Source organism: Thermobia domestica, chromosome 1 (genome assembly GCF_964235325.1).
Source record: "Thermobia domestica chromosome 1, izTheDome1.hap1.1, whole genome shotgun sequence".
Lineage (NCBI taxonomy): Eukaryota > Metazoa > Arthropoda > Insecta > Zygentoma > Lepismatidae > Thermobia > Thermobia domestica.
Window position 1 is genome coordinate 88,860,231 of NC_137454.1, and position 27,692 is coordinate 88,887,922.

The 27,692-nt window shown below is 36.1% G+C and overlaps 1 protein-coding gene across 1 annotated transcript; it reads left to right on the forward strand.

Annotated features, from left to right (window-relative positions):
• Positions 1-1,420: 1,420 nt before the first annotated feature.
• On the forward strand, positions 1,421-26,995 carry LOC145687214 (uncharacterized). The gene is made up of 3 exons (XM_081760687.1): positions 1,421-1,632; positions 16,169-16,418; positions 25,611-26,995. The coding sequence occupies exons 1-3, from the start codon at positions 1,517-1,519 to the stop codon at positions 26,124-26,126; spliced, it is 882 nt and encodes a 293-aa protein (XP_081616813.1). The 5' UTR covers positions 1,421-1,516; the 3' UTR covers positions 26,127-26,995.
• Positions 26,996-27,692: the final 697 nt, after the last annotated feature.

The following is a 27,692-nucleotide window of genomic DNA, read 5'->3' on the forward strand; positions in this document are numbered from 1 at the left end:
CAAAGACACGACCCATTTGTGTTACATTCTGATAATTACTGTTTTTAGCGCATTTGCTAACTAACATTCATTTGACCAATTTGTTAAATATACAAAATTAATGTATAGAGCGCTGTCATCACTATGGGTATTGACCGACAACCACATTCCATAACGGTTTGTGTCAACGCCACGTAAAATTTGTCATGCGAAAATCGAATAGCAGTTATAAATAACCTTAAATAGTCTTCTTTGTGTTGCGTTGCTGTACGCAGAATTTTGCGAAGACTGCTACAATACCGACAAAGTCCGAAACTGTAGTAAACTTTCAAAATAATCTCCAGTAACTAAAAATTTGTTACTACTCAAGTACGAATATATAAGAATATATTCAAAGACGAACTTATGACTGACTGTTATACTGAGAATGAAATGTAAAATCTTATGATGATTTCTTTGTTAAGAATGTCAGATTTTGGGTTCTATTCTGTAACGGTTTGCGTTTATACAATTTTAGTTTGCAGTAGGGATAGCAGTTATCAGGGCCCGATCTACGGAGGACATTTACCCCGGGGCACACAGCTGGTTGAGAGCATGTAGGTGGCGCCATTTCGAGACAAGATTAACGCTTGCAAGTTTCGAAGGACGTATGGACGATGATGGAATCAAGAAAGTGGGAGGAAATCTGAACGAAAAAATGTTCTCGCAGCATTTGATGAGATTATAAGAGTAACATGGGAACCACTATGCTAAATGTTTCTACATGTAAAAATGTTGTAAAAACAGTTCTGTTCAGAGATAAGTTCAAATACCCCAAACTTAACACAAAATAATTGGAACATACGTTGAAATATGGTCATTTGTCCGTGTGAGCAGAGACAATTTCATACTTCCCATTAGGAGAGGGATTTGTATAAACGGAACTGAAACTAATATTGCGAAAATAAGGTAATCCATGGTAAGCACGATCATAGAAATACTCCGAGGGAAATTCTCTCTATACTACCTCCAGAAATCATCACTGCCTGTGAGGCATCTTAATCAAAAATATAAAGCTCAAGATTAGAAGAAACACAATGCAAAAACGAAACAATGAGTTGTTGTAGCTTCTGCAACTTCTGGGGGCTGGAATCTAGATTAGTAACAACATTCCCTATCAAATCTCAAAAAACAATAAAGGCAAGTGAATCATAATATCAATTTATATTTATTATAGTATGTTGATTTAACTTGCTTATTTGTAGTGTTTGGATTAATGCTATTACCATCTGTATGTTGTTTAAAAAGAAAGTACACAAAATCAGTACACGCTCGGAGTAGAAAAGTATATACACAAAAGCAGAAAACGTGATTTCTACTCTTCTGCGTGACGTCACACACCCAGCAACCAATGCCAACTCGTATCGGTATTTGGTGCCTCTAGTTAGAAAAAATTGACAATCAGTATGCGTTATTTCATGTTATGTCCGAAAGGGGGATAGCTGAAACTGAGACTGAAGGAAAGGGATATATGAACTACGGACAGTAAGCATGATAAATGAAAACTAATATATTTATCATGGAATTCGAAGATTTGGCAAAACCGAAGTTTCTTTGGGAAGCAGCCAGAGCTTTACCAAGTAGTGTTCCAGTCTCTTTACGTCTTCATCTTGAGTAAGTTATTGCGTACCATATTTACAAGATATTTGGAAAGTTTACAACAGGTAACATTGAATAATTAAGAATGGAAGATACATACTTATCAAGAAAGATAAATTTATGAGAAATCATCAGAAGTAAAATTAAAGAAGTTCAGATTTACAAAGATTCGTCAAGTTCAAAACAAATGTTACTTTTGCTTCAAAGGATTCCTTTGACAGTCTGGTACTGATTCAGAATACTCCATCATAATCATAGAAATTGTAGATTTATGATTGAAGTGAGGGATATAGTATACATGATGGTGCATCAGTTCCCGAAGGAGCAGGACGCTCATACTTTTAGGGATTATTCATTGAGAATGCACGAACTTACAAAGGGGGTAACAAAGCGACTTTTATTTACTTATCGACCGATACGAAAATAAAAAAGAACGTACCTGTACTTATATCTGCATGTGTAGTGCCCTTGTACTTTATCTATGACTATGTGAGTGTGTGTTGGGGGTGGGGGAATTTAACGCATATCGCATGTCTTGTGCACATGGATACTTCTTACTATTGCACTACGTAGAAAATTTATGGTATTTCATGTAGAAGTGGTAATAGAACACAGAAGAAACGTAGATCAGGGGGTTCTCATGTATACTATTACCGGTATACTCACTCAGAAACGAGAAATTACACTAATAATTTTATGAAAATGAATCAAAACTAACTCTACTCTACTCTACCCTACCCTACTCTACTCTACTTTTTAAAAGGGCCCTACTTATCGATGCACAGCTCGAGCATGTCTGTAAAGTTTAAATTCTGTGCTGGTTAAGGTTTGTCACATAACTCGAAATAACTGTTAAAAAATTATAACTTAATTTCCTTCTTTTCCCCAAAAAATTTTCATTCGGCGGCATGACATTAACCCATTTAGCTTAGATTAAAGGAAGCCACCAGAAGTAAATGTTGAAAGATTTCAATACTTTTACGATTTGCGTATAAATACGGCGGATACTTGGATTAAAACCCACTGCATTAGATAAACCAATCTGTGCCAGGTGTCCACTAAAAAACACGAATGCTGTGAAACCGAGTCAGGGCAGGATAAAGCTTGTGACCCCTCTTACAGGTGCGTCGGAAGGGAGCAGGCTTATCAGCCACGGTGGGTAGCGTAAACAAGTTTCGTTTGGATATGATAACGAGTTTCAGTGGCGCGTGTCATGGTTTCATACTAGTACCGCCGGTGAACATAATATCTAATACAGTCATCTGTCGTATGCACTCAGTTATTTTATCCCGTCGTAAAACACTTGTAATAATTGTACATTAGTAACCTTACACCTGTAAATCTAAATTCAGGGTTGGCTGGTTTAAACCAGCTGGTTTGTTCAAAAAAAGAAAAAGATGGTTTAAACAAAAAAAGAAAAGAAAAATATTCATAAATGTGTAAGTTTTCGTAAAATCTTGATGAATACACATTTATGGGTTATCACGTTTCACTCCCATATATTATTCGTATTATGTATATTCAGACCTCAATTCCCCATTCATTACTCAAAGAGATTATACTACAAAAGCAACTTTCTTTAAATAAGCTAATGAATGTTTCTTTTGTGATTTTGTAGTTTGTTATTGTTATTATGCAACTGCAATCAAAGAAATTCCAAATATTGTTTAGTTTTAATAATGTTTACTATTGACAAAATTCATCGAAATGAAGTACTCTTTTTTTTGGGGGGGGGGAGATCATACAAAACCCATAAGAGGTATTTATTGAAATCAGAAGTATCTTTTGTAACTATTTGTGTATAAATGGGTTTGGGCCAAAGTGAAGTCAAGTAATACATATCTTTATTCACTTTTCTTACTGATATGCAAATTAAGTTGTTGTATTTCTTCAACTTGGAATAATAAAAGTCGTAGTGAACCCACTTGGACTGAATTAGTTCTTCTGTACCCTGCAGTATTTTAAAATTGTCCATATGTAATTCTGTATAATGGTTTCACATGTGCAAGTGTTTATCTTTTTTCTTCTGAAATGACTCTTGACAAATATATTAACAAGTATGTAAAGATTAGTACAACGTATTTTTATGAGGAGTACTTTGTGAGTGAGTGGGCAGACGTATCGCAGTTGTGGCCAGTTAGTCCCGGTTTCGAGTTCAAAAGAAGGACAATTACTCTCGGATGTAAGACGAGAAGCGGTTTGGATTCCGCTTTAAACATATGTGACCCCTTCCAGCATAACCCGATTGTTGCATAATAACACCATGGCGAAACAAACTTGTTTCTGTCCATATGTGATATAAATACATAGAACAAATTATTTAGACTAAAAAAAACCTGGTTTAAACCAAAAAAGAAAAAAAGGGTTTAAACCAGAAGAACCAGGTTTTTTGGTCTTTTCAATAAAAACCATGGTTTTTGCCAACCCTGCCTGTATTACTTTGTGTTTAATTATGTCGTGTTCAGAAATTTGTTAATTTCAATCGTCTGCTGAATAAATATGTCTTTTCGGCAAGACTTAACTTTGACTCGGACACTGACTGGAACCGATTCATTTGACCCGGTTCAGTTTAGGAACGATTCCCAAGAACGAATCAATTAGAGCAGTGTAGGAATCAGTTCCTCGAAACAACCTGTTACTCCTCCTCCCCCCCACAACTCACTCCTAGACTACTCCGGAGAATAGAAACTAAGATCGTGGATTTCGTCGTGGGCTTAATTTCCTGTAAACGAAAAGTATTCTATTTACGTTTTTAGTGTCTTTTCCTGTTTTTCTTTTCCCTCTCTCTCTCTCTCTTTCTTTCCCAGCTGTGCCACGACGATTCTGTCCATACCTTTATTTCTGAACGGCCGAAGCTCGGAAACTGCGGACAAAAATACAGGTACCGTAAAAGAATAATGTATCAAGAAATGAGTATATTAATTAAATGAGGATGGTGAACTTATAACTAGCCTCGTAAGCAAATGAAATCTTATTTCATAATATATGATACATATAATAATAACTTTAAGCAAATTACAAGGAAAATAACATTAATTACACGTATCATTTTTTTTTTTTTTTTTTTTTTTTTTTTAATTTATACGGCCCTTCATAAATCTGTCTTATGTATAAACGTAAGGTGGCTAAGGTGTCGGTCGTGATATATTAAAAAGTACTCACTATACTCTTCGAACGGTCAACTCGTCTTGAGGTTGCGTTGGTCGCAGTTCCGCAAATTGAACAATCCCGAAAAAGTCCGTTGCGGTGTCCCGTGGGTGGTGATCTACGTTAGGGCCATAGTAGTCCTGGTGTCGAGTCCCAATTAGGTACAAGGGTTTATGGTAGATTCCAAAAGCCGTCTCCCAAACTCATTCACACTGATACCTTCTCATTCTCAAAATCACTGCGCTGGATCTCAGTCTGTGGTAGCCATAAATGTTGCAGGATTATTTGGCGCATAGGAGCATATATCAGTATTTAAATTTAGTGAATTGTAACATCAATAGTAGACACTCTTTAGAAATATACGCTTTTAACTTTGTAGTGGATATTTTGTCTTGAAACGCTCAACCCAAGCAAGGGGAGCTCGCTTCACATAACGTTTCACAAAAAGCTTAGAACGGCGCACCCAAGCTACAATTATGGGCGGCCTGTCGCGATGGACAAGTGTCCAGCGTCCACGCGAATTCACGCACAACTAACTACTTGCTCCAATCAACTTTAGTATATAACAGAATAGAATAGAATAGAATATTTTATTGTCATTGAGCTTTACAAGCAATAGACAACATCCGAATGAAATATACATAGCTATAGACACAGATATATATAAAAAATAATCATTACATACAGACAATCAGTTATTGGTTAATATTATTATGAACAATCTAATAATATTTGAAATAAAGTGATACTGCAAACTAGGACACAATGTCTTGACATTCAATAAACTCTTGAATCGAGTAAAATGGATTTGTTATTAACCAGTCATATAACTTTTTCTTAAAAACCTTAAATGGCAGCTGTTGTATGGAGGATGTTAGTTTATTAAATAGCTTTGGTCCTATAACTAAATAACTATTTTTGATCTTCGATAATCTAGTGAAGGGTATATCAATTTTCTTACACAATCTAGTATTATATGTATGTACTTCATCTCTGAGTGTCATATTTGCCAGGTTTTGCTTAGTGTAAAGTAGCACTTGATAAATATATACATTAACTACTGTCATTATCTTAAGCCTGATAAATAGTGGTTTGCAGTGTTCTTTATCATGTGTTCCAACAATAATCCTGATGGCTTTCTTTTGCAAAACTAGAACATCATGTGCTTGGCTACTGTTACCCCAAAGCAAAATCCCATATCCAATTATGCTGTGGAAAAATGCAAAATATGAATTCCTCAGATACTCATAAGGAACTGTATCTTTCAATTTTCTTAACAGAAAGAGCACTCGGGAGAGCTTTGTACATACATATTTGACATGTTGTTCCCAGGTTAGTTGGCTGTCTATACGTATACCAAGAAATTTAACCTCAGATACATCATAGTTACCTCTATCATTGCAGTGATTGAGACTAAAGGTTACTTTTTTTGTTTTATCTTGATTTAGCACAAAACCATTTCTTTTGAACCAGGTCGCTGCCTCTCTTAATGCAGCTTGAGCTTCTATATACACTTCTTCAAAGCTTGTATTTATGTTAAGTAGGGTAGTGTCATCCGCGTATAGAATTGATGTGGTATTAGTATTTAGAGGCAAATCATTTATCATTATTAAAAATAGTACCGGACCCAGAACAGAACCCTGCGGTACCCCATATTTCACTTCTAAGATGTTTGAATGCATGTTGTTAACACTGACTATCTGTTTACGTTCCTTTAAATAGGATTTTACAAAGTTTAAACTGCTACTGTGGAATCCGTAATACGCTAACTTATCACATAGAATTTTATGATCTACACAATCAAATGCTTTACTTAAATCGCAGAATGTAGCTAGAGCAAAACCCTTATTTTCAAAAACTTCATATATTTTTTTCGTTAGTGATTCTACTGCATCAATTGTGGATTTCCCAGATCTGAATCCAAATTGAGCTTCAAGAATTATGTTTTGCTCAGTCATATATTTATATAGCTGATCTTTAACAATAGTTTCCATAATTTTAGAAAAAAACTGGAATAAGGGATATTGGACGGTAATTAGATGAACACGATCGATCTCCCGTTTTGTATATAGGAATAACTTTTGCTATTTTAAGTGCTTTAGGAAAAATACCTTGAGAAAACATTTATTGAAGCATATTGCAAGGGGGTGCGCAATTTGATTAATGATAGCTTTTATAAGGTTGTTCGATATGTCAAATATATCCTTACTGTCCGAAGTTTTCATTTTTTTTAACTACTCTTATGACATCATCAGGGCTAACATGGTTAACAACAAAAGAACTATTAAATGGACTATGTTGACTTAAATACTGATACATATTTACATTAGTATCTGCATTGTTTTTCTTGATTTCCTCTACGGAAGTAACAAAATACGTGTTAAGAGTATCAGGCGACAGCGTAACATTATTGTTGTTATTATTATTACTATTGCTTACCTTGTTGATTATCTTCCATGCAGTTTTGCATTTATTTGATGCTAATTCAATGCAATTTTCATTGTATGTTGCTTTCGCTACCTTTATTGCAGATTTATATTTACTCCTTTGAGACTTATAAATATCACTGGATTCACTAGTCATTTTATTCTTATATATATTATAATACTGCATTACTTTAGCTTTCATGGCAGAGAGTTCTGGGGTATACCACGTTCTTTTATCTAACTTTGTTTTCTTTGATGAATTATATCGGACCACCCTTTTAGGCACACACATATCAAAAATATTTAGAAACTTTGTTAAAAAAAGATCAGATGTATCGCTGGCATTTAAATTATCATACTTAATGTTTACTTCCCAGTTTATACACGATAATTGTTGAATGAAACTTTGCAAATTAGTTTCTGTGATGGGCCTAGTTGCTATAAGTTCGGTGGTGGGAAAACTAAAGTTGTAGGATTCTACTTTTGTTGTACTTAGATTGACTAGCAGGGCATCATGATCTGAGAAAAGAAATTGACATACATTACTGGTTAAATGTTCCGTTTTTACATTGGTAAATGCATTATCTAAGCACGCTTTGCCTCTAGTCGGTTTACGGTTAACCACTTGAAGATTATGTTGTCTGAGTAGATTAAGTAACTCATGGACAGTTCGTTTGTCAGTAGTCACATCAAAATGTGCATTTACATCGCCCCCTATTACTATCTCATAATTATGCCAGTTGCTGAGAAAGACCAATAACTTCTCCGATTTTTCTAAAAAATACTTGGATTACTATCAGGAGTTCTATAAACAGATACAATTATTAACTTGTACTGATCCAGAAAAATTGCAGTTGATTCAAATTCACGTTCAGTATTAAGAAAAGTTATATCTAATTGACGATATTCTATTTGGCTATTAACATAGATAGCGACCCCACCATGTATGTATATACTCCTACTGTAACTATTTGCCATAGAAAAACCATCTATATTGTTGTATTGGAGTTCACTGTCTGCACTCCAATGTTCACTCACACAGAAAATATGTAAATCATTTTCGTAGGCAAAATCTGAAATAAGGAATGATTTGTCCTTCAACCCTTGTACATTAAGAAAGCATAGTTTAAGAGCATTGCTGGTCACTGAGTGTGTATCGTCAGCTTTATTAGATAGTTGGGCTAAGTGGACAGCATTGACTGAAATCGATTCTACTCCCTGACTCATATTACCTTGTACATTTGATCGTTTATTAACAGTTACATTTCTACTTATATCATTAATTTTAAGCGACTTTGTTAGGTTTGAAGTTTTCACCCGGCCCCACGGAATTTTAAATTCATTCATGGAGTCGGGTGATTTGGGTTTTCCTGTACAGACCAAGGCATCGCTATTGCCTTTTTACTTTCTAATGTAGTGTCTATGCTCTTATCAATTATTTCACAGATCTTTATACTTAATAGATCCTTCCCTGCTTGATTCAGATGCATACCGTGTTGAGTATACATTTCCCTACCTAACTGATATCCACCATATCAACATTCGTGAATTGATTACATACTGCTTTTAGTTTTAAGTTAGTGGCTTGTACAGCTTTATTAACACATGACTCTTTAATAAGGTCGTACCGGTAAGGAATGTTTACTACTATTAACTTACATTTATTCAAAACAGCTAGTTTATTTCTAATCCTACTCACAGCCTCACAACCTTCATTGCTAGCCACATCATTTGTTCCACTTAATATTACTACACAATTACCTTCTTTATTTACATTGTTCGGATTGATGCCAGATAACACATCAACACTTTTCGCTCCAGGCCTGATGTTCCCTTGTACTGCCAACTTGTGTTTAGAATTATCGCTCACTTTCATAGACAGTCCTCGACCATGACTATCACCATATATGTACACTTGCGACTCTGTCTGGAGCTTTCTTCTTGTACCACTCTTATTGATTGAAGCTTTGCGCACTTGAGATTGCTTTATAGTTTGTCCTTTGTTTATGGGCATTCTTACACTTGTCTTCTTTTGTGAGTTCCCTGCCTGATTTACATTTGACCTCATATCCACTTCACTTTCGACGTTTTCTAGCACACTATATCTGTTTACACATACAACTGAACTACTTGACACCACATCAGAATATTTTCTAGGTCTACTGTAACTTACTTTCTGCCACTGGTTGGAGTTCCTTTCAGTTTCAACATCTGATTCTACTGTCTTTATTTTTTGTTGCAATGCCTCGTTTTCTGATTTTAGGGACTTTATGTCATCCTGTAATAAGTTTATTATTTGTACCAAGCTATCAACATCTACATTGCCGTCACAATGGTTCGGTTTTACAATACTTGAACTCATGTTTTGTCCTTGCACTTGCATTTGCACTTCATCACTTTTAATCACACTTCCTTCCTGTTGTTCCTTGATGTCATGAATCTTACTTTTTAATGTATTCACATCACTAAGCAAAATATGTACCATTTCTTTCAAAGACGAAACCTCATGTTCTATCCGAACGCAACTAAAACACTTTCCCTTTACTGTGTCATTTTCCACTCGATCGTCATTTGTTTGCGAAGCACATGAATTCGTCTGAACGTTTTTCGATCTTGATCGTGTTACTATTGTATTTTTGTTTTGAATCTTTATATTGCATGCTTCACAAACATTTAATGTAGTAGATTCAATGTTGTATTTACATTTTTTACACAGTTCCACGCTAATACCTTGCTTTTCTTCAGGAGCTACGGGTCGACCAACTACACTTGCCGCCATCTTGTATATATACTATGAAGTATATATACTATATATACTATACAGTATATATAGTATATATACTGTATATATACTATTCAGTACGTGGGTGGAAGGAAAAAGTCCAGAAGAGTCCATGTTTTTAACCATATGTGGTTGTAGGATTGGAGCTAAACGCACCAACACATAAGTAGGCATACCAAACTTGTGAGAGTGCAGCTTTGAAAACTTTCTTTTATATATAAGGGTTGATAAATTAAGTTCAAAATTGACACTTTCTTTCCCATTTTAATTAAATGCGATAGACGAGCCTCAAAAACTGGTGATAAAACATCTTTCAGAAGTGCTTCCCAAACTACTCTGGAAAGCGATTCAAATAAATCGATTCTTAAACAACCGTAATCGGGTTGGCTGGTTTAAACCAACTGGTTTAAAAAAAAAAAAAAAAAAAAAACGAAAATGCTTTAAATCGTGTGAACTTCATGGTGACGTTTCCACATATCAAACCATCTGCATTAGTTTTATTTCCTTTTCACCTTTTAATCAAGTTGTCCCATATTCAATTCTCGGTCGAACCGCAACCCTTCTTTCAAGTGTAAACCAAATAGCGATTCGGATGTTACTTTAAGCGAATCTTCTTGATACCATAGGTATTACATAAGGATATTAAGAGCCTGCCTTACTAAAAATAATACGAAATTTACCATTTTTCTTTTGCTCGATTATTCATCAGTGAAAGGAGATAATGAAATGCAAGTCACCACAATCATAGATAATGCTATTCTACAACAGATAATATGAACCTGAAGAATGTTCAGTGTTGCAATCCATAGAAATTACAATGTTGCCAGAAAAACAATTTCCCTAAAATCTAAGTTAAGACAAAGAGTAGAGGAATGAACTCAACTGCATTTGATTACGTATCATGTTGTTTTGGTTTCTTGTGAACTACTTTTTAATTAACATTATTATTTAGTTTTAGTAATTGTATGTTAAAACTATTTTGTTTATTACAAACTAAAGACAACTATTATTTAAAAAGTAGTTCACAGGAAACCAAAACAATATGATATGTAACCAAATGCAGTTGAGTTTGTTCCTCTACTCGCTGCCTTAACTTAGATTTTAGGGAAATTGTTTTTCTGGCAACATTGTAATTTCTATGGATGGCAACACTGAACATTCTTCAGGTTCATATTATCTGTTGTAGAATAGCATTATCTATGATTGAGGTGACTTGCATTTCATTATCTCCTTTCACTGATGAATAAACAAGCAAAAGAAAAATGGTAAATTTTGTATCATTTTTAGTAAGGCAGGCTCTTAAGCGTAAACATACGAAACGAAACCAAATTGTATATTTCTGATTGTTTGAATGCCTGTTGTTTTATTTATTTATTTTTTTTTTAAAAAAAAAAAGATTGCTTAAATATATTGATAGAAATTGGCAAAATTCATCGACTGCCTACGTATCTTCCAACATTAACTTGGATTGGACTTTTAGTTTTAATTTAATTGAATCTACATACTAAATTAGTAATTTAATACCTCAGTTGTAGTGTACTGATTATGATACGTTGACCATAAAATTTTACATGCCAAGCAATAATGGGATTTCTCCGTTATTGCATTGCATTTAAAGTAATAACAGGATTTTCCCAATGGCTAAGACTGAAGTTTCCCGATTTATATATAATTCTGTGTAATGGTTTTATTTGTGCGACTGTTTGTGTTTTTGTCCTTCTGAAATGACTCTTGACAATTATATTACCAAGCATGTAAAGATCAGTACAACGTATTTTTATCAGGAGTCCTTCGTGGATGAGTCGATAGACTCATCGCATTTCTGGCCGATTAGTTCCGGTTTCGAGTCCAAATGGAGAACAATTTGTCATGGTTGTAAGCCGAGAAGCAGTTTGGATTCCGCTTTAAGGTTGTGACCCCATCCAGTATAACCCCGTTGTTATGTAATAACACCAAGGTAAAGCAAATCTATTTCTGTCCATATGTAATATAAATACGTAGAGCAAATTATTTAAACCAAAAAACCGTGTTTTTTGGTTTTTTCAATAAAAACTATGTTTTTTGCCAACCCTGAACGCAATTCACAAGTTTTCCAAAATGTCGATCGAAAACAGCCACAAATAAAACTATCATACTTTAAATGAAGTGAAAGCCAGTTTTTAAATTAACCTAATTTAAACTATTCATAATCTTCAACTACGATATTTAATTCTCAGCTAAAAATTTCAAAAAGAAAAAAATGTAAAATGTGAACAGCTTGTATTCAGAAGTATATGGGAGCTCCCGTCCCCCAACCCCCATAAAATATAGCTAGATAAAGTAAACCCTATAAAAATACATGTCGTAATTTTAAAAAAATGCACAAATGCAAAACAAATCAAGAATAAATATAATATCAATTAACAAATAAAAAACACTCACCGCTAATGATATAGAGATCCAGCATGCTTGTCGACTCTACATGCAAACCAGTCTCACCTATTAAACCACCTGATCTGATTCTTTAACCCTTTATCGACTGTCGGGACTTGTAAGTCCCGGTGTTTCAAGGTTACGTTTCGTATTACGTAATAGCCCTTGTGTTGCCAGCAACCTGTCGGGACTAACAAGTCTTTCTTCAAACACTTCAAGGAACGCTCACAAGATGGTACAAGCTGTTTATGAGCGTTGCTGTGTATGTGTGACAAATACAATTTCGCGCGTTTGAAGCATGCTGTTTATTTGTGAGTCGTAGTCGAGTGTGTTCTGATTTAGTCTAGTTTTTGTGTAGTATTTGGAGCTTCAGACGTTCGTGGATTTTTTTGTTACTTCATCAGGTATAGTATAAATAATACAAATATAAATTTTAACAGTTTTTGTATTATTGCGCCCATTATGGGGTAAAATTACAGGTGGATCCAGAAGTCCCGTCAGGCTTGTAGGCAGAGGCGGCATCAGGATTTACCTTTTCGGGCTATAAGTGGTGTGCTCTATTTACAGTGAAATTTGTTTTCGGTAATATCTAAATAAGAAAAATGTTTTGTAAATATGTAATATTCCTCATTTCGTTGCCTCGGATACTCCAGGACGGGTATCCAAGCGTTTGTATCACGTGGTGTCGTGTTGCCTTTAGTGTTTTTTTCAATGTTGGAAAATATTACAATGTGCGGAAATTGCGTAACTATGTTTTTCGGTTCCTTTGTAGCAATAATGTCTAGAATACTCGACGATAAGGAAATAGAAGATATTCTTCTAGAGGATATTCCATCAGATCTTGAAATAGACACTCCATTTGAAGACAGTAGCAGTGATGAGGTAGAGGACGAAAGTATCAATTCCTTGGAAACTGTATCAGACAATCCAGGTTCTTCAGCGTTGCCTCCGACAGTTCCATCTACAGAAGGTGAAAATAGTGATGATGATGTGGCAAGTGTAAAGACAGTAAGAAACTTTCAAAAACAGGATAGTGTAACGACTGTTCCAATATTTTCGTTATCTCGGGGTGTAGTTCGTAACTACTTTTTGCCGGATTCTTCTCCGACAGACGTTTTTCTGAACATTTTTTCAAGCGAAATTGTTAATAATGTTCTTTTTCAAAGCAACTTGTACATTCAACAACGCAACAGGAAAGTGAAACCAATCACAGAAGAAGAAATGTATGGTTTTATTGGTCTGCAGTTTTTGTTTGGCTATCACAGGTTACCGCAAACGTGTCATTATTGGAGTACGGACCAAGATCTAACAGTGCCGATTGTGTCTCAGACAATGACAAGAGAAAGATACAAACAAATACTGTCCAATGTGCACGTGAACGACAATTTGGTTATTCCACCTGATAACAAAGATAAATTATACAAACTTAGACCACTAATTACATAATTGAATGTAAATTTCCTAAAACTAAGGTTGCCAGATCAGTACCAATGTATTGATGAGAGTATGAAGAAGAAAAATCAGAATTCTATGTAAAGGTACAAACAATAAATCATGATCATAGTATTAACAATTGCTTCTAATTATATCCCTAAGACAGTAAAATTTATGATTATAAAGACATCCGAACTAAAAATATATTACAGTTATTATGTTAACTCGTTTCTGCCTGACGGGACTTTAAGGTCCCTTAAGTGTAAACACGTGGCCCATGATGATAATCATCAAATCGATCGATTTAATGGTTACTTGTACGCATTTAGAACCGAAATACGAAAAAATATATTAAAATTCAAATTGATATTTAATTCGGGTCATAAAGGGTTAACTAGAGTTTCTAAGCAGACCTCCCGACAAAACGTTAGCCAATCGGAGACAGTTTTAGTACTTAAAGTTTTCGCCGTACCAGAACATTCATGAATAATAACGTCATAATTACTGATTCCACACACGAAAATAATAAGACAGCAAGAACACTTGACCAGCATCAAGTTCTCTTTACTGAAAATTGTTTCTTTCCGCACAGCCGTTGATTTATTAAAGCGAGCACAGTTCCTGATATTACAAATAAGAAAAACCAATAAATATCCACTTTTACCATATGTTGGAAATAGCTTCAGCCTTCGAACACAACCATCACATGTTTTCTCTAGGTCAATTAAACCACACAATGCTGCAAACCGTGACGAATTAATATGCGAATTTAATAGAAACTTATTTAAAAAAGACAAGATCAAATTCTTTATATCAAATTCATTAAACGGTTTTTCAATCGCATTTGCTAACTGTTCATTAGCCATGAAAGGAAACTACGCACTTCCACGTATTTCACAACCACACAAACCTAACAGCTGACACCTACTACAAGCATATAGAATAAAACTGGTGACATCACAGTAGCAACCTACCATATGACTATAGAGAGACACCTAGTGGAAAAAATATGAACAACCACCAATCTGTCTTGTCGCACCAAAGGCACAAACAGTTCCAGGAAGTGACTGAACCTATAAGAACCGATTGAAGTCACTGTCCGAGTCAAAGTAAAATTTTGCCTCTTTTCATGCAGAGTATTAAAGTTTACCTGTAAATTTTCCAGAATGAGGTGTGCCAAAACTTGACCAGCACCCCAAATTCCATTGTTGAAGGAATTTTTCACAAGAAGAGACCCATGAATTAAGAAACGGCTCCGGAAATTTATTGATTAAATGAATAAGCTAACACTGGGATTTGCGGAATAATGTAGAAACATAATGCCTCTTAAGCTCCTCACAGCTAACTGTTGTTTTTTATAGAAACAGGGTGTTGTTTTTATGCAGAAGTCAATGAAGCTATTTGTCAATGTGATGATTCTTCAATTACTATGACTATGTCATGTGTAATTCGGTTTCCACGTTAATCAGTAGGTCTACATCTCATATATAGCCTTGCTGCTGAAAGGGACGTTAAACTCAAAACCAACTCAAGTATGACTAAGAGGAACAGTGATAAACCGGATCAATATTCTGAAGCTCCCGGTATATCAAAAGATCGAGATCCAATTATACCTTGGTAATATTTAATAAGTCAAAATCTTCCTCAAAACAAATCTCAATTGAAAGAAATATGTTTGAGTCTTATTATATTAGAACTAAATTGCTAAAATTAAATTTGTACTGAAGCAAGATAAGAGCTGGGATTGTGTTGTCACTAATTTTATTCAAAATTTTAAGTTACATCAAGTTACGTAGCATTTTTTTTTTTTTTTTTTTCACGCTTGCGCTCAGAGACGTGACATAGAATCAATTTGTATTGTGAATGTAGGAGTCGGTAAGATTTAGATTTTTTAACTTTATTTTATTTTATTTTTAATAATCTGTGAAATACTTTCTTAAGAGTAGGTATATTTACAGTGTCTTAATCATTATTTGTGTATTTGAGTGGGAGAACTTTTTCATATAGAATTGTAGTGGTCAAAACTGGACCACTAAAACTTTCTCTTGCTCGGAAGAAACATGTAAGCATTCTTCAATAAGAAATACTTATATTATTTTATTTTCCTCTAGCTAACAAATGAAATCTAATATCTATCTATATGCATTGGAGTAATGTATAATACACTGTTAGAAATGACAAGTACTAGGTAAAATATGAGGAGTCACTGCTGAAGAGAGCAGAAGCGGCCCTTGAAATAATATCACTTGGTTAAATACTCAGGTATTATAAGGATAGTCATAGCATTACGCTAAGAGTAATATGCCAGACGTTCTGTTTATTAAATTTTCTATTATTGTTTACTTTCCAGGTTGGAGAACAATGCTTTCCGTAAGAAATGCGCTTTGACTTCACATAGATCATTTTCACAGAAAGAAGTGATATGTAAATATTGTAGCAACATATGGTTTCAAGAACCATTCCAATCAAAAATTGCACCCCGAATGCATTTGACAAAGAAATTGGCTAAAATGCTACGACGAAAAGAGAGGGATCCCTATTGCTTGAGCAAGTACGAAAAAAGCTTATTGAAGAAATATGAGGAAAATACAAATCAGTTGGTAAGTTTTATGAATGTTTCATGTTTTGTTTACCTCTGTTGTATTAGTTCGGGAGATAGAAAGAGTGAAACTTTGTCAGTTCTTAACTCTTTAGAACTACGGTAATGATGAAACTACGGCTACAGAAAATTTAGTCTTTATATATATATATATATAGTAACAGAAAGTTAAAGAGAAATATTACGATAGATCTTTACTATGTAATTTCCGACTTCGCAGGAAACTGTTAACTTTTTGCAAGAGTACATTATTTGAATGTAAACTAAACTCGATGCGCAAAGCGCGAAGGTTTATGGTTAGCTAGATGGCGTACAAACCGCGTGATGCATGGTCAGTTCATCACCTTCCAGAGCCATTGAATCTGGTTTCCGAGTCTGGAGTTCGATTTCTCGTAATTCAAGTTCTCCACAGGTTCTTCACGATACTTTCTTCATCACCGAAAGATTCGATGTCTTCATTGTGAATCTAACCCATGATCGCACGTGCCAGTTATTACACTGCAAGGAAACATTTGTAGAGGGCTGAATCTTGCGACCAATTTCAGCCTCCGCAGAGTATCCTGTTCTGGGCAAGCATAGTAACAGGTTCTACTACCATTATTGATACTGTCAGATTAACCAGAATTTATATTTCCTGAAGATGCCGCCGAAGGTGGCTGATGTTTGGAAGAATTACTACATGGCTCTTTTCCATACAAAATTTTCAGTTTTAGTACAAGAAGTTACAGGTCCAGCCATTGTTTTGTTCACCAAAGGGTCCCGCACACGACCGTGTACTAAAGTCATTTTAGCTTTACAGCAGAAGTTCGTAGAATGGCCCTTTATCGAAACTCTTCAACGCAATGTTAATGCCCAGCGTTGAACATGTTCAATGAACAGTCAGCAGTTTTTGGTTGGATTGGAATTTAGCATCCGTTTCAGTAACGTGGACCTACAGTTTAAGATGAAATCCTACAGGTAAATGAACCCGGAGTCACGTACGCCAAAGTCGCACGCTGGCCCTAGACCGGCGGGGAAGGCAGCAGTTATTGTTGCAGAAGATGTTCAAAGCTCTTTTTTTTTAATCTTCTTTTTTCCCTCCTCCTCCTCGCTGAATAACAACGTCTCAAAACCTCGGTTCTGAAAAGAGACGCTGATCTTTTCACCAACCAACCAATTAACATTCTCTTCAATCAACGTACTGATACTCATCGGCACAAGCTATAGACAGACCAGAGAAATTGTTCAAGTGTCATCAGTTCGGAAGAAGAATGTAAGTTTGTCTCAGTGCCTACGGGGTTTTGTATATTAGATGAGGTAGATCGTAGCTTTCTGACTGGAAATGTCTGGGGCGATTACGTACACATTAACAGATCGGAAAGCCAAGCAGTGCGTAGAAACTTTCCCAAAAGATTTTGAGCTTCCTCTGGCTAAGTGGTCAACGTAAGCACCTTTGGTGTGGGAAACCATGGTTCGATTCCTGGAGGAGCTCGTGTGGTTCGGATCCCACGTTAAGCTGTAGGCCCACATCTCATATAGCCTCACTGCTAAACAGGACGCTAAACTCAACTCAAATCGAAACCAAAAGATTTTATGCTTGTGGCTGACTTCCATTATAATGGCAAGCTGAAAATCAAAATGGTGTTGAAAAACTGCGAAGTTAACTTATACTACTGTCATCATGAGATTTTCAAGCCAATTCTACACGAAAAACTAGCGTGCATTTACGAAAATGACTTCAAAATGAATCATGTTTATTGTCCGTTTACTATAGCTTGGCGCTGTGTTTTGACACAAAACCTGGCTAGCGAATCTTGGCAGTCCTTCCTCTTCTTTCCCCTTATTGCATTGGTAACAGTGGCACTAACTCATCAACTTTAGCACTAGTAGGGTTTGGTATTTGCAAGTTGCGTAAATTTCGAAAGTTTAAGTTTCTAATCAGGACCGTAACTTGTGGAGGGCAGGGGAGGGGCAACTGCCCCCATGAAGGTTCCTCGCCGTTTAAAGGGGGCCCATTTTGAGACAAAATTTTCTTAATCCATATACGATAGGAACATGAAATTATAAATCAAGCATCAACCAGGTTCACTACATTACATAAACAAAGCAGTACGCAAAAGGTAAATAAAACAAAAATGAGTCTTGGGCCCATTTCAGTAAGAAATGTGTACTATTAGAGGTCCTAGAAATAACATTCATATGACTTTGAGAGATTTGTCAATATTGTCCCCTTAATTAATTTGTCATGTATGGAACGGGCCCAGGGCTTAAGTAACGGCCCCGCAAACCTTGCCGTGAAGGACGGCAAACAGGTTCCGGGGGGAAGGGGGGCATAAAGAGTAAGAGAAAGATAGAAAGAAGGGGTCCAAGAATTAGCAAAACAACTTTTTCTAGGACGCCCAAATACACGTATTAATCTTGCCCCCCAGTAAAAAGATCTAAGTCTCTAATGTCTCTAATGTGCTAATGCGCTGTCTCTAATTTGAATTTGTTGGTACAGTTCTGCTGATAGTTAACTATATCAGGTTGGTCTCTAAACCTTGGGCTGTGGAGAGGAACATGTCTTTACAGGAGGATAGTATTCGGATTTTAAGAAGGTGGGGAAAAGAGAGCGAGAATGAGCAAGATGAGAAGAAACAAAAAAAGAGAATGAAAGAAGCACTTTTACATTTACTTCATAACGAATTTAACGAGCCATAAAACGAAAAAAAAAGAAAAAAAGATATCGGAACGCACCACCACAATATTTGCGACAGTGTTGGCAACATAATATTCTGGCGGAATATATCTCCCGCCAATTTTGGAGCGTTAAGTATTTGGCCCAATTCTGGCCTTACAGAAGCTACCATCTAGGCATTCACCTCGTGGGACTGAGGAAATCCTTAATAAGGAATACCAGCCAGAGCCGTGTTCATGCCCACGCTTGATCTACCTATTTTAATTTTTTTGTGTGTGTGCGTGTGTGTGTGTGTTGGACAGTGTCTGGTAAGGGCACCCAAACAGGGTAATTATGTACTGCTTTAAAATATTTACATGTTAAAATTTGCTTTATACTGTACTTTGAACACGTAATTTAATGTGTGTTATATTCTTCTTACAGCAGCATGCTTTATTTCCTAATACTTTAAGTCTATGGTTGTTAGTAATTATAATTATTGCATCATATAAATCCTTCTCAAAGCTTGTTCAATTAGTATGAAATTCTAGACTTGGTTTGCAACATTGCAAACCTTCACCAACAGGCAATATGTGGCGAGAATATTTCCACCTGTACTCGCATCGAAATTCCCAGCCCCTGTTTACAATCAGAACAATACGTTTCTGTCGCCTTATCATGAAAACAACGCTGTCCAGCGAACCTAACGGTCTTCGTTCTCTCTTTTTATTGTTTACAACACAAATTGCAGCCTCTCAATATTGCCAGGCGTACAAGGTTTTCGCACACTTTCGAACAAGAACACTTGTACAAAATTGAGTGGACATTTTATGTAAGATTGTATTACATAATAACTAAATAGATTTGCCATAACGTTAAATGTCTCAATCATCTCAAAATCAGCAATTTATGTAGGAATAGTAACACAGGCCTACAGAAAAAAAATTTTTTCTTGGTGCCTAAAATTTTAGAGCTGATTTTAACTATGTGTGGGGCGCTGAATCCAATAATGTAAGCAGTTTTTTTTCTATCAGCTCTACTTTGGTAGATACAGGCTACTGTACCAGTAGTGTTATTTACGTTACAATGTATGTGGAAGAAATATTACAATCCAAAATAAATATGTAAATTATAAATGATGTAACCACTATTTCTGCATGCTTCTTGCAATAGTATACAAAATAAGCAAAAGAAATACAAATATTCTCGTAATAACAAGTTTGAATATGATCTTATAAACTCTGCAACTCAAATAAATCCTACTGTGCTCTATAGAGATTTCTATTTGGAAGAACGGCGCTCTTTTCTCATTAGTGCTGCTATCTGTCGGTACTAAACGGAAACTAGTCATATAGTAGTTCCAGGAACGTCCACTAGATTGCATTGGTATTCTACTTGGCTAGTGGATCGTAGTTGTTGTCTTGCAGGTGGAGTGACATGTTGGAACATGTGAGTTTTGTTCTGAAATCATAACTTGTATCGCGTATACTAAGGCTTTATATTTAACATCCGTGTTAGTGGCCTGAACATAAAATGAGTTCAAGTCGAAGAAGTTGTGTTAACCATCCTGATGTGTTTTGCTACATATGTGGTGAGTACACATTTAAAGACAATAGAAAACATATCAGTGACTTTGTAAAAAAAAGCATATCATGCATATTTTGGTGTACGCCTAGGGGACCAAGATAAAACGTGGGCTCCACATATTGTGTGTAAAATGTGTACTGAACACTTGCGACAGTGGACAACTGGAAAAAGAAAGTCTTAAGTTTGGTGTTCCAATGGTTTGGAGGGAACCCACAAACCATGTTGATGACTGTTATTTCTGCCTGGTAAATGTTACGGGTATGAATAGAAATAACCGGAACAAGTGGACATATCCTGATCTGCCTTCAGCAAGACGTCCAGTTGTTCATTCCGATGAAATACCAATCCCAACGTTTCACCACTTGCCAGAGCTTTGTGAGACTGAAAACGAACGTAGTGAACATTCTTGTGACATGGATGATGGAAGTGACAGTGATTATGAGGGAATGTCAACAATTCCTCAACAGTTTAATCAAGATGAGCTAAATGATCTAGTTAGGGACCTTAATCTTTCAAAAGAATCGTCTGAATTACTTGCTTCCAGATTGAAGGAGAAAAACGTACTAGAACAAGGAACTAAAATCACATTCTACCGAACAAGGGAAAAGGAGTTTTTACCATTTTTCACTGAAGACACAAATCTCGTATTCTGTCACGATGTTAGAGGTCTCCTAGAACACATGGGTCTTCCAGAATACAATCCAGATGATTGGCGCCTGTTTATTGATAGCTCCAAGCGAAGTTTAAAATGCGTCCTTCTACACAATGGCAATAAATATGGCTCAATTCCAATCGCTCATTCAACACGACTGAAAGAAGAATATGAAGCAATTGCTTTGGTTATGGAAAAAATTAAATATCAGGACCATCAGTGGGTGATTTGTGTGGATTTAAAGATGGTGAACTTTCTTCTTGGACAGCAAAGTGGCTACACAAAATATCCTTGTTTTCTATGTCTGTGGGATAGCAGAGACAAAGCAAACCATTGGTCAAAAAAAGAGTGGCCGCAGAGAGACGACATGGTTGTTGGTAAGAAAAATATTATTAACATGCCTATTGTTGAGTGTGACAAAATCATTTTGCCACCTCTACATCTCAAGCTCGGTTTGATGAAGCAGTTTGTAAAGGCGCTAAATAAGGACGGGCCGTGCTTTGCTTACATGGGAAACAAGCTACCTCAGATCAGCACAGAAAAATTAAAAGCTGGAATATTTGATGGTCCCCAAATAAGACAACTCATGAAAGATCCGGCTTTCGTGGAGTCCATGAATGAGACTGAACGTAAAGCTTGGACCTCATTTGTAGAAGTTATCAAGAATTTCCTTGGCAATAATAAAGCTGATAACTATGTTGAGCTAGTGAACCAGATGCTTAATGCATTCCAAAAACTTGGATGTAATATGAGTATCAAAATTCATTACCTGCACAGCCATTTGGACCGTTTCCCAGACAACGTAGGCAGTCTGAGTGAAGAACAAGGTGAAAGATTTCACCAAGATATTAAAACAATGGAGGACCGCTACCAAGGAAGATGGGATGCCCATATGATGGCAGATTACTGCTGGAACCTAAAAAGAGACTGTGCAAAGAAACATTCAAGGATGTCACGAAAACGAAGCTTCCGAAGTGTTGAATAGATCGTTTTGAACAAATTATTTGATTTTTTATTCATAAAAACTATTATAAAATGTAGTTACAGAGTTATTATGTACTTGATGTTTGTGTTTATATGGTTTTCATTATTTTCAAAGTGTTCCAAATAACAGATTTAAATGTCATAGTTTTCTTTTCACTTACAGTAAAACAGCACCTATTCAATTTTCAACGTTGTAGCAGGTCAGTCTTGCAATTCCTATATCTCAAAAACTAAAGCTGTTAGGGGAAAACTAACGCCATATTTGGATTCAGCGTCCCAATTCTACTTCAAATCAGCTAAGAAACACCCGGCACCAAAACCACTGTAAGCCAGTGTAATTGGTCCATGACTGTGCAGAAGTAGGTACATTCGGATCGGAGATGCATGTGCCTGCCAACCATGAATGAACATGTAGGGGTGAGAAGCAAGGTTTTGACGCTCGCACTACAATTGTTGTTTGTAAACAATTTTCCATCCTAGAGTAAACGGGCAATACCAAGACAAGAGTTTGTAATAAACCTCAAAATCCACAGTATGCTACAAATCATCCGATGACAGTCCGTCTTCTGTGGCTTCCGACTGCTTACAATGACGCTGAGTGATGTTAACTGAGTTGATTATGAACAACCTGTCAAGAATGTTAAAAGATTCCGGTTGCTGTTCTCTAGGAAAATATACTACCGAGGAAACTTGATGTAGAGGGGTCCGGAGTAATAATTGACATATAGATAGGTTGTTTTCGATCTATAATGATGCACCTACGTTAGGAAATACCATGACGCCATCACCGATGATGACTTAGTTGACCCCTTCAATTTTGGGTATTGTCCCGCATCGACGTTTCGATTGAAGGAGGCTGGCACACAGTGTAGCCATATCCACTCCCAACTAATCCTCTTCACCGATTTCCTACAGGTCGTCAATGCTGCAAGGTTCCGCTACGCCAAGACCCATTTAAGGAGACCGGTGAGGCAATATTCCATCTGTGATGCATCCGAAGATTTCACTGGAATGTGGATGAAGGAATGGCACGAATATCAGTTTCTTCTATTATTTGATGAAGGAAGAGGATCGTGGAATTAGAGGATGTCTGTATATATGCCTTGTCTTGATACTGCCTTACCTGATATGTCTTCCTCGCGTAAAGACGACGAATGTCACGGTGATAAATTGGTGTCAGCGCATTAGTTTAATAATTGGAATTCACTGGCTTTTTGGGTGGCACATGTATGTTTAATTTTACATTGTAACAGAAACTAACCCTGCCATATCCGGTCCCAAGCCCATGCTCAGAAAGGGGGAGGGACCCTAGATAGGAAGATCGTAGGTCACAGTGTCCAAAGGCTAATGTGGTACTAAAACTCTGTGTCCCACTAAAGAGAATTAAAATATTGTCTTGTGCTCTTTTAACATAACTCTTCCGTACAGGGTGTTGTAGCATGTCAATGCACATAGGTGGTGGTGGTGACGGGAAGGCAAAAGGTCAGAAGAGGTTGCCAGCCTCCCACATAGGTCAATGACATACTATTGTGCCCAGGAGTGTACGTGGTACCTCACCTGCCGGAGGGGAGATATTGTGCTTCCTAAATGGAAATATCTGTCTGGTGCAGATGGACTACATCACCTATTGATACCGGTACTTCTTCCGTAAAATGAGGTAGGCAGGGGTTGGGATCCTGTCATCCTTATCGAGAGAGGAATATCTTCGGAATACCTCCCATATGAGCGACTAAGGCGTGCCCTAGGGTGCGGCAGGTGGTTGATTGGCCGCGATTCAAGAACTAAGATGGGAAGATACATCATCCTCCACACTCCCCAGATTTGGAGCCCTGAGATTTTTATTGCTTTCGAACGCTTTGCACAATGTGTTGTTCAACAATGACGTGAAATTAAGTGCGTAGTTCGACGAATTCTTTGAGTGAAGACGGATATTTCTATCGTTGAAGTATCAAAAAAGCTTAGTGAACGATGAAAGGAAGTCATAAACAAGAGCGGAGGGTAAATTATTGATTGACTTCTTGTAGTTAGTTTGTTTAAAAATAAATTTTTGAAAAGAAAGAAAAAAATTAAGGATGCTTATGTGAATTATTCCTCAACCCAATACATAAATAGATTATATCATCATCTAATAGACATATTCAATATATAGATCACTAATATAGCATTATAGAAAATGTTCTACATATTTTTGTTTTTATTAATGTAGAATATAAAAATTTAAGGAACTAAACTAACGCATGATAACTTGAATTAATTCTTAGTATACGTCTGTTATTAAGTAATTACTGTATTTTTTCAAGGGGAACTTTTGTCTTCTTCAGCAACGTTTTCTTAAAGCATCTACAGCAAGTTCATCACGTCACAGGGCATCCATCATTGTGGTATAGAAGTTTCGATTAAAAAATAAATAAATAAAATAAAATAAAAAAAAATCTGCTGGTAATAAAAATATATCCAAATACCTCGCTGTTCTCCGTTAAAATGAAATAAAAATAAAAAAAGTTTTATTTCCTTTTTAGCCTTTTCCACCCTGAAACTTTCCTTGGTATTACTCCACATTTTCCTAAATGGTGCAGAAGTACTATACGGTGTCACGTTGAAACTGTAAACATTGCTAGTCTTTCACTTGTACAATTTGGTGACACATTTTTACTTGTTATTTTACAAGTTCTAATTATTACCAATAAAAACTACTGTTCGGTACTTCTATACCACAACGATGAATAGGTGCCTTGTGATGTGTTGGGTTTGCAGTAGATGCTTTAAGAAAACTCCGCTGAAGAAGATTGGAGTTCTCTTGAAAATTTTGGCAATTATTAAATAACAGACATATACTAAAGCAAACGCCAAAAATATAGGCGGGTTGCGCGCGCACCTTACAGCTCGCTGTTGTCAACTCTCCCTTGTCATGTGCCACCTCCTTCCCCTCCTGTTGCAGGAGTAAGCAGACGATAGCCGTTTACCTAGCCACAGCTCAAAGCCTGCGTTCTGCCGTAACCAATCTTCAACAAGCGCGCGAAACATGAAACCTTGACAGTGACTGAGCAAGGCAAATGTAAATGTAGCAAGTTCGTAGGTTGCTAGTTGGCTGTTGCTCTCTTCACCCACTTTTTGTTGCGCGCGCAACCCGCCTATATTTTTGGCGTTTCCTTTAGGTTTAATCCAAGTGAATATTAGTATAGAATGTAGTTAATCGCCCTCGTGTTAAAAAAATGCCCTTTTTTTTGTTGTTGTGAATTCATTTATTTTTATGAGACTTAGGAATTGCTTCTTCCAAAGTCTAATTCTTGACAAGCGCTGCTTCATTAAAGTGAATGATGGATATTCTTTTCCAGGTTATGCAGTGTCCACGTTGTAAGAAACGAACTAAAATAAAGATGATAAAACGTAAAAAAGAAGATGTAGAAACAGATATCTCTTTATCAGAAAAAACACCAGCGAAGAAAAAGAGAAAATTCCAGGATCCATTTGCTGGACTCAATATTTCTGGTGTGTCTCCGAGCTTCTTTTCTCCAAACACTTCATTAGTGTCTTCGAGCAAGAAACGAAAAATGACCAAAGTGTTACAAAGTTTGCAAACACCGAATTGTAGTCCAAATGTTAACACACCGGACATAGTCCCTGTAGAAAATACACCGTCTCCGCTTGAAAATAAGAAGAAGGGACGAAGAAAATCGAAACAGAACATTTTGCCTAAGAGAGTGGAATGTCCATTAGAGAACTTCGAAGCCATCAAAAGTGCCAAACAAAAGCATAAAAGGCTTCTGAAGCTTAAACATGTTGTTTCAGCTCAAGAATCTCTCGCGTCTTCCAGAAACAAACTTGCAAATTTTTTTGCAAGTTTGGGTTAAGTGATTACATTAGTAAATTGTAAACAAATCCATGTATACGGGATTGCAGCATTGCATGTCCTGTAGTTGAATTTCTTTTGGTAACACTAAAGAGGATGGGTTGATTTATATACATTTTTCTTTCCTTGTTAACATTAATTGTGCAGATCGATCCATCTACATCAGCGCATATACCAGGTAAAGCTGAAAGTATTGCTAGGAGTACAATTTTGTAGTTTTTGTAAGAATAAAAAAAATGCTTATTGTTGACCAAAAGTAACTAGTGTAAAATCAATAACACATCCATATATTCCAAGTTCCATCCATTATTATTATTTCTTTAATGGTCATTGGATAATGGTAATACTGAGATGGTTATTACTCATTTGGCCAGTTTCTGTTGTACTGTAACCATGTCGATTTTTCAGAGTAATAATCTATTTCGGTATTATTTCTCTCTTTAAATTATAACAGAGCACTTCTGTGATATATAACACGTACATTGACCAACGAGAAAGTAAGTTCCCGTAGCATCGTGAAGGCCAGAATATGTGGTCTTTGAAGCTGATCTAATAGTCTTACTAGGGACACTGTAATTTAATGTGTGTCCAAAGATGTTGCCATATTTTGGACTCCCCTTTCAACTAAGATGAATTACTTACGTATGTATGTTTGAAAGGCCTCTTTCCTTCTTCCTATCTTCCTTTTTCTCCTTTTGATAATGAACGACAGATGCTCCCTTTCGTGTTAGTGCAAGTAAATAAATAAATAGAAATATGAGATTTTAACTTACACTACCATTCTGTCTTATAGGAAATTATGTAAATAATTACTGTAATATTCACTTTAATTTCATGCAAATGTCATAAATTATAACCTATTCTTATACAGGGTGTTTCAAAAAAAACAACACCGAAACGTTTGGGAGGTGATTCCTGACAACAAAATAAGATAAAAGTATAGATCAACCTGGGTGCACAAATGCTTCCTTTCGGAGTTATAGGCTGCCGAAAACATTAAAAAAAAAAAAAAAAAAAAAAAAAAAAAAAAAACACCTTCAAAGATCCATAGCTACAAAACTATGGGACCTATGGCAGTCTGATCAAGACTTCACATAGGAACTAGTACGTGTTCTATCCAAATATCCATATTTTAGAATCCTGAGGTACTTCCGCAATAATTTTTATAGAGGTAGTTGGTGAGTACTTCCGATTATATGCCCGTAGCCAAACTCCCTATATAAAAATTGTTGCGTGAGTACTTAAGATTCTGAAATTTGTACTTTTGGATAGGGCAAATATTAGTTCCTAAATGAAGTCTTGACTCGACTACGATAGGTCTCATAGTTTTGGAATCATGGACTTTTAAAATTCGCTTTTTCATGTTTTCAGCAGCCCACAACTCGGAAAGTAAGCATTTGCGCATCAAGATTGGCCTATATTTTTTGTATTATTTTGGTGTCAGGAATCACCTCCCAAACGTTGTCGGTGTTGTTTTGAAACACCCTGTATATATATGTTGTTTCAAAACAACGCCGACAACGTTTGGGAGGTTATTCCTGACACCAAGATAAGACAAAAAGTATAG

What these genes read in the sequence shown, in the direction of transcription:
- LOC145687214 (XM_081760687.1), top strand. Translation starts at nt 1,517, where the DNA reads ATGAAAACTAATATATTTATCATGGAATTCGAAGATTTGGCAAAACCG. An exon ending in TCTTTACGTCTTCATCTTGA is followed by an intron (nt 1,633 to 16,168) that starts GTAAGTTATTGC and finishes TTTACTTTCCAG; the next exon opens with GTTGGAGAACAATGCTTTCC. An exon ending in AGGAAAATACAAATCAGTTG is followed by an intron (nt 16,419 to 25,610) that starts GTAAGTTTTATG and finishes ATTCTTTTCCAG; the next exon opens with GTTATGCAGTGTCCACGTTG.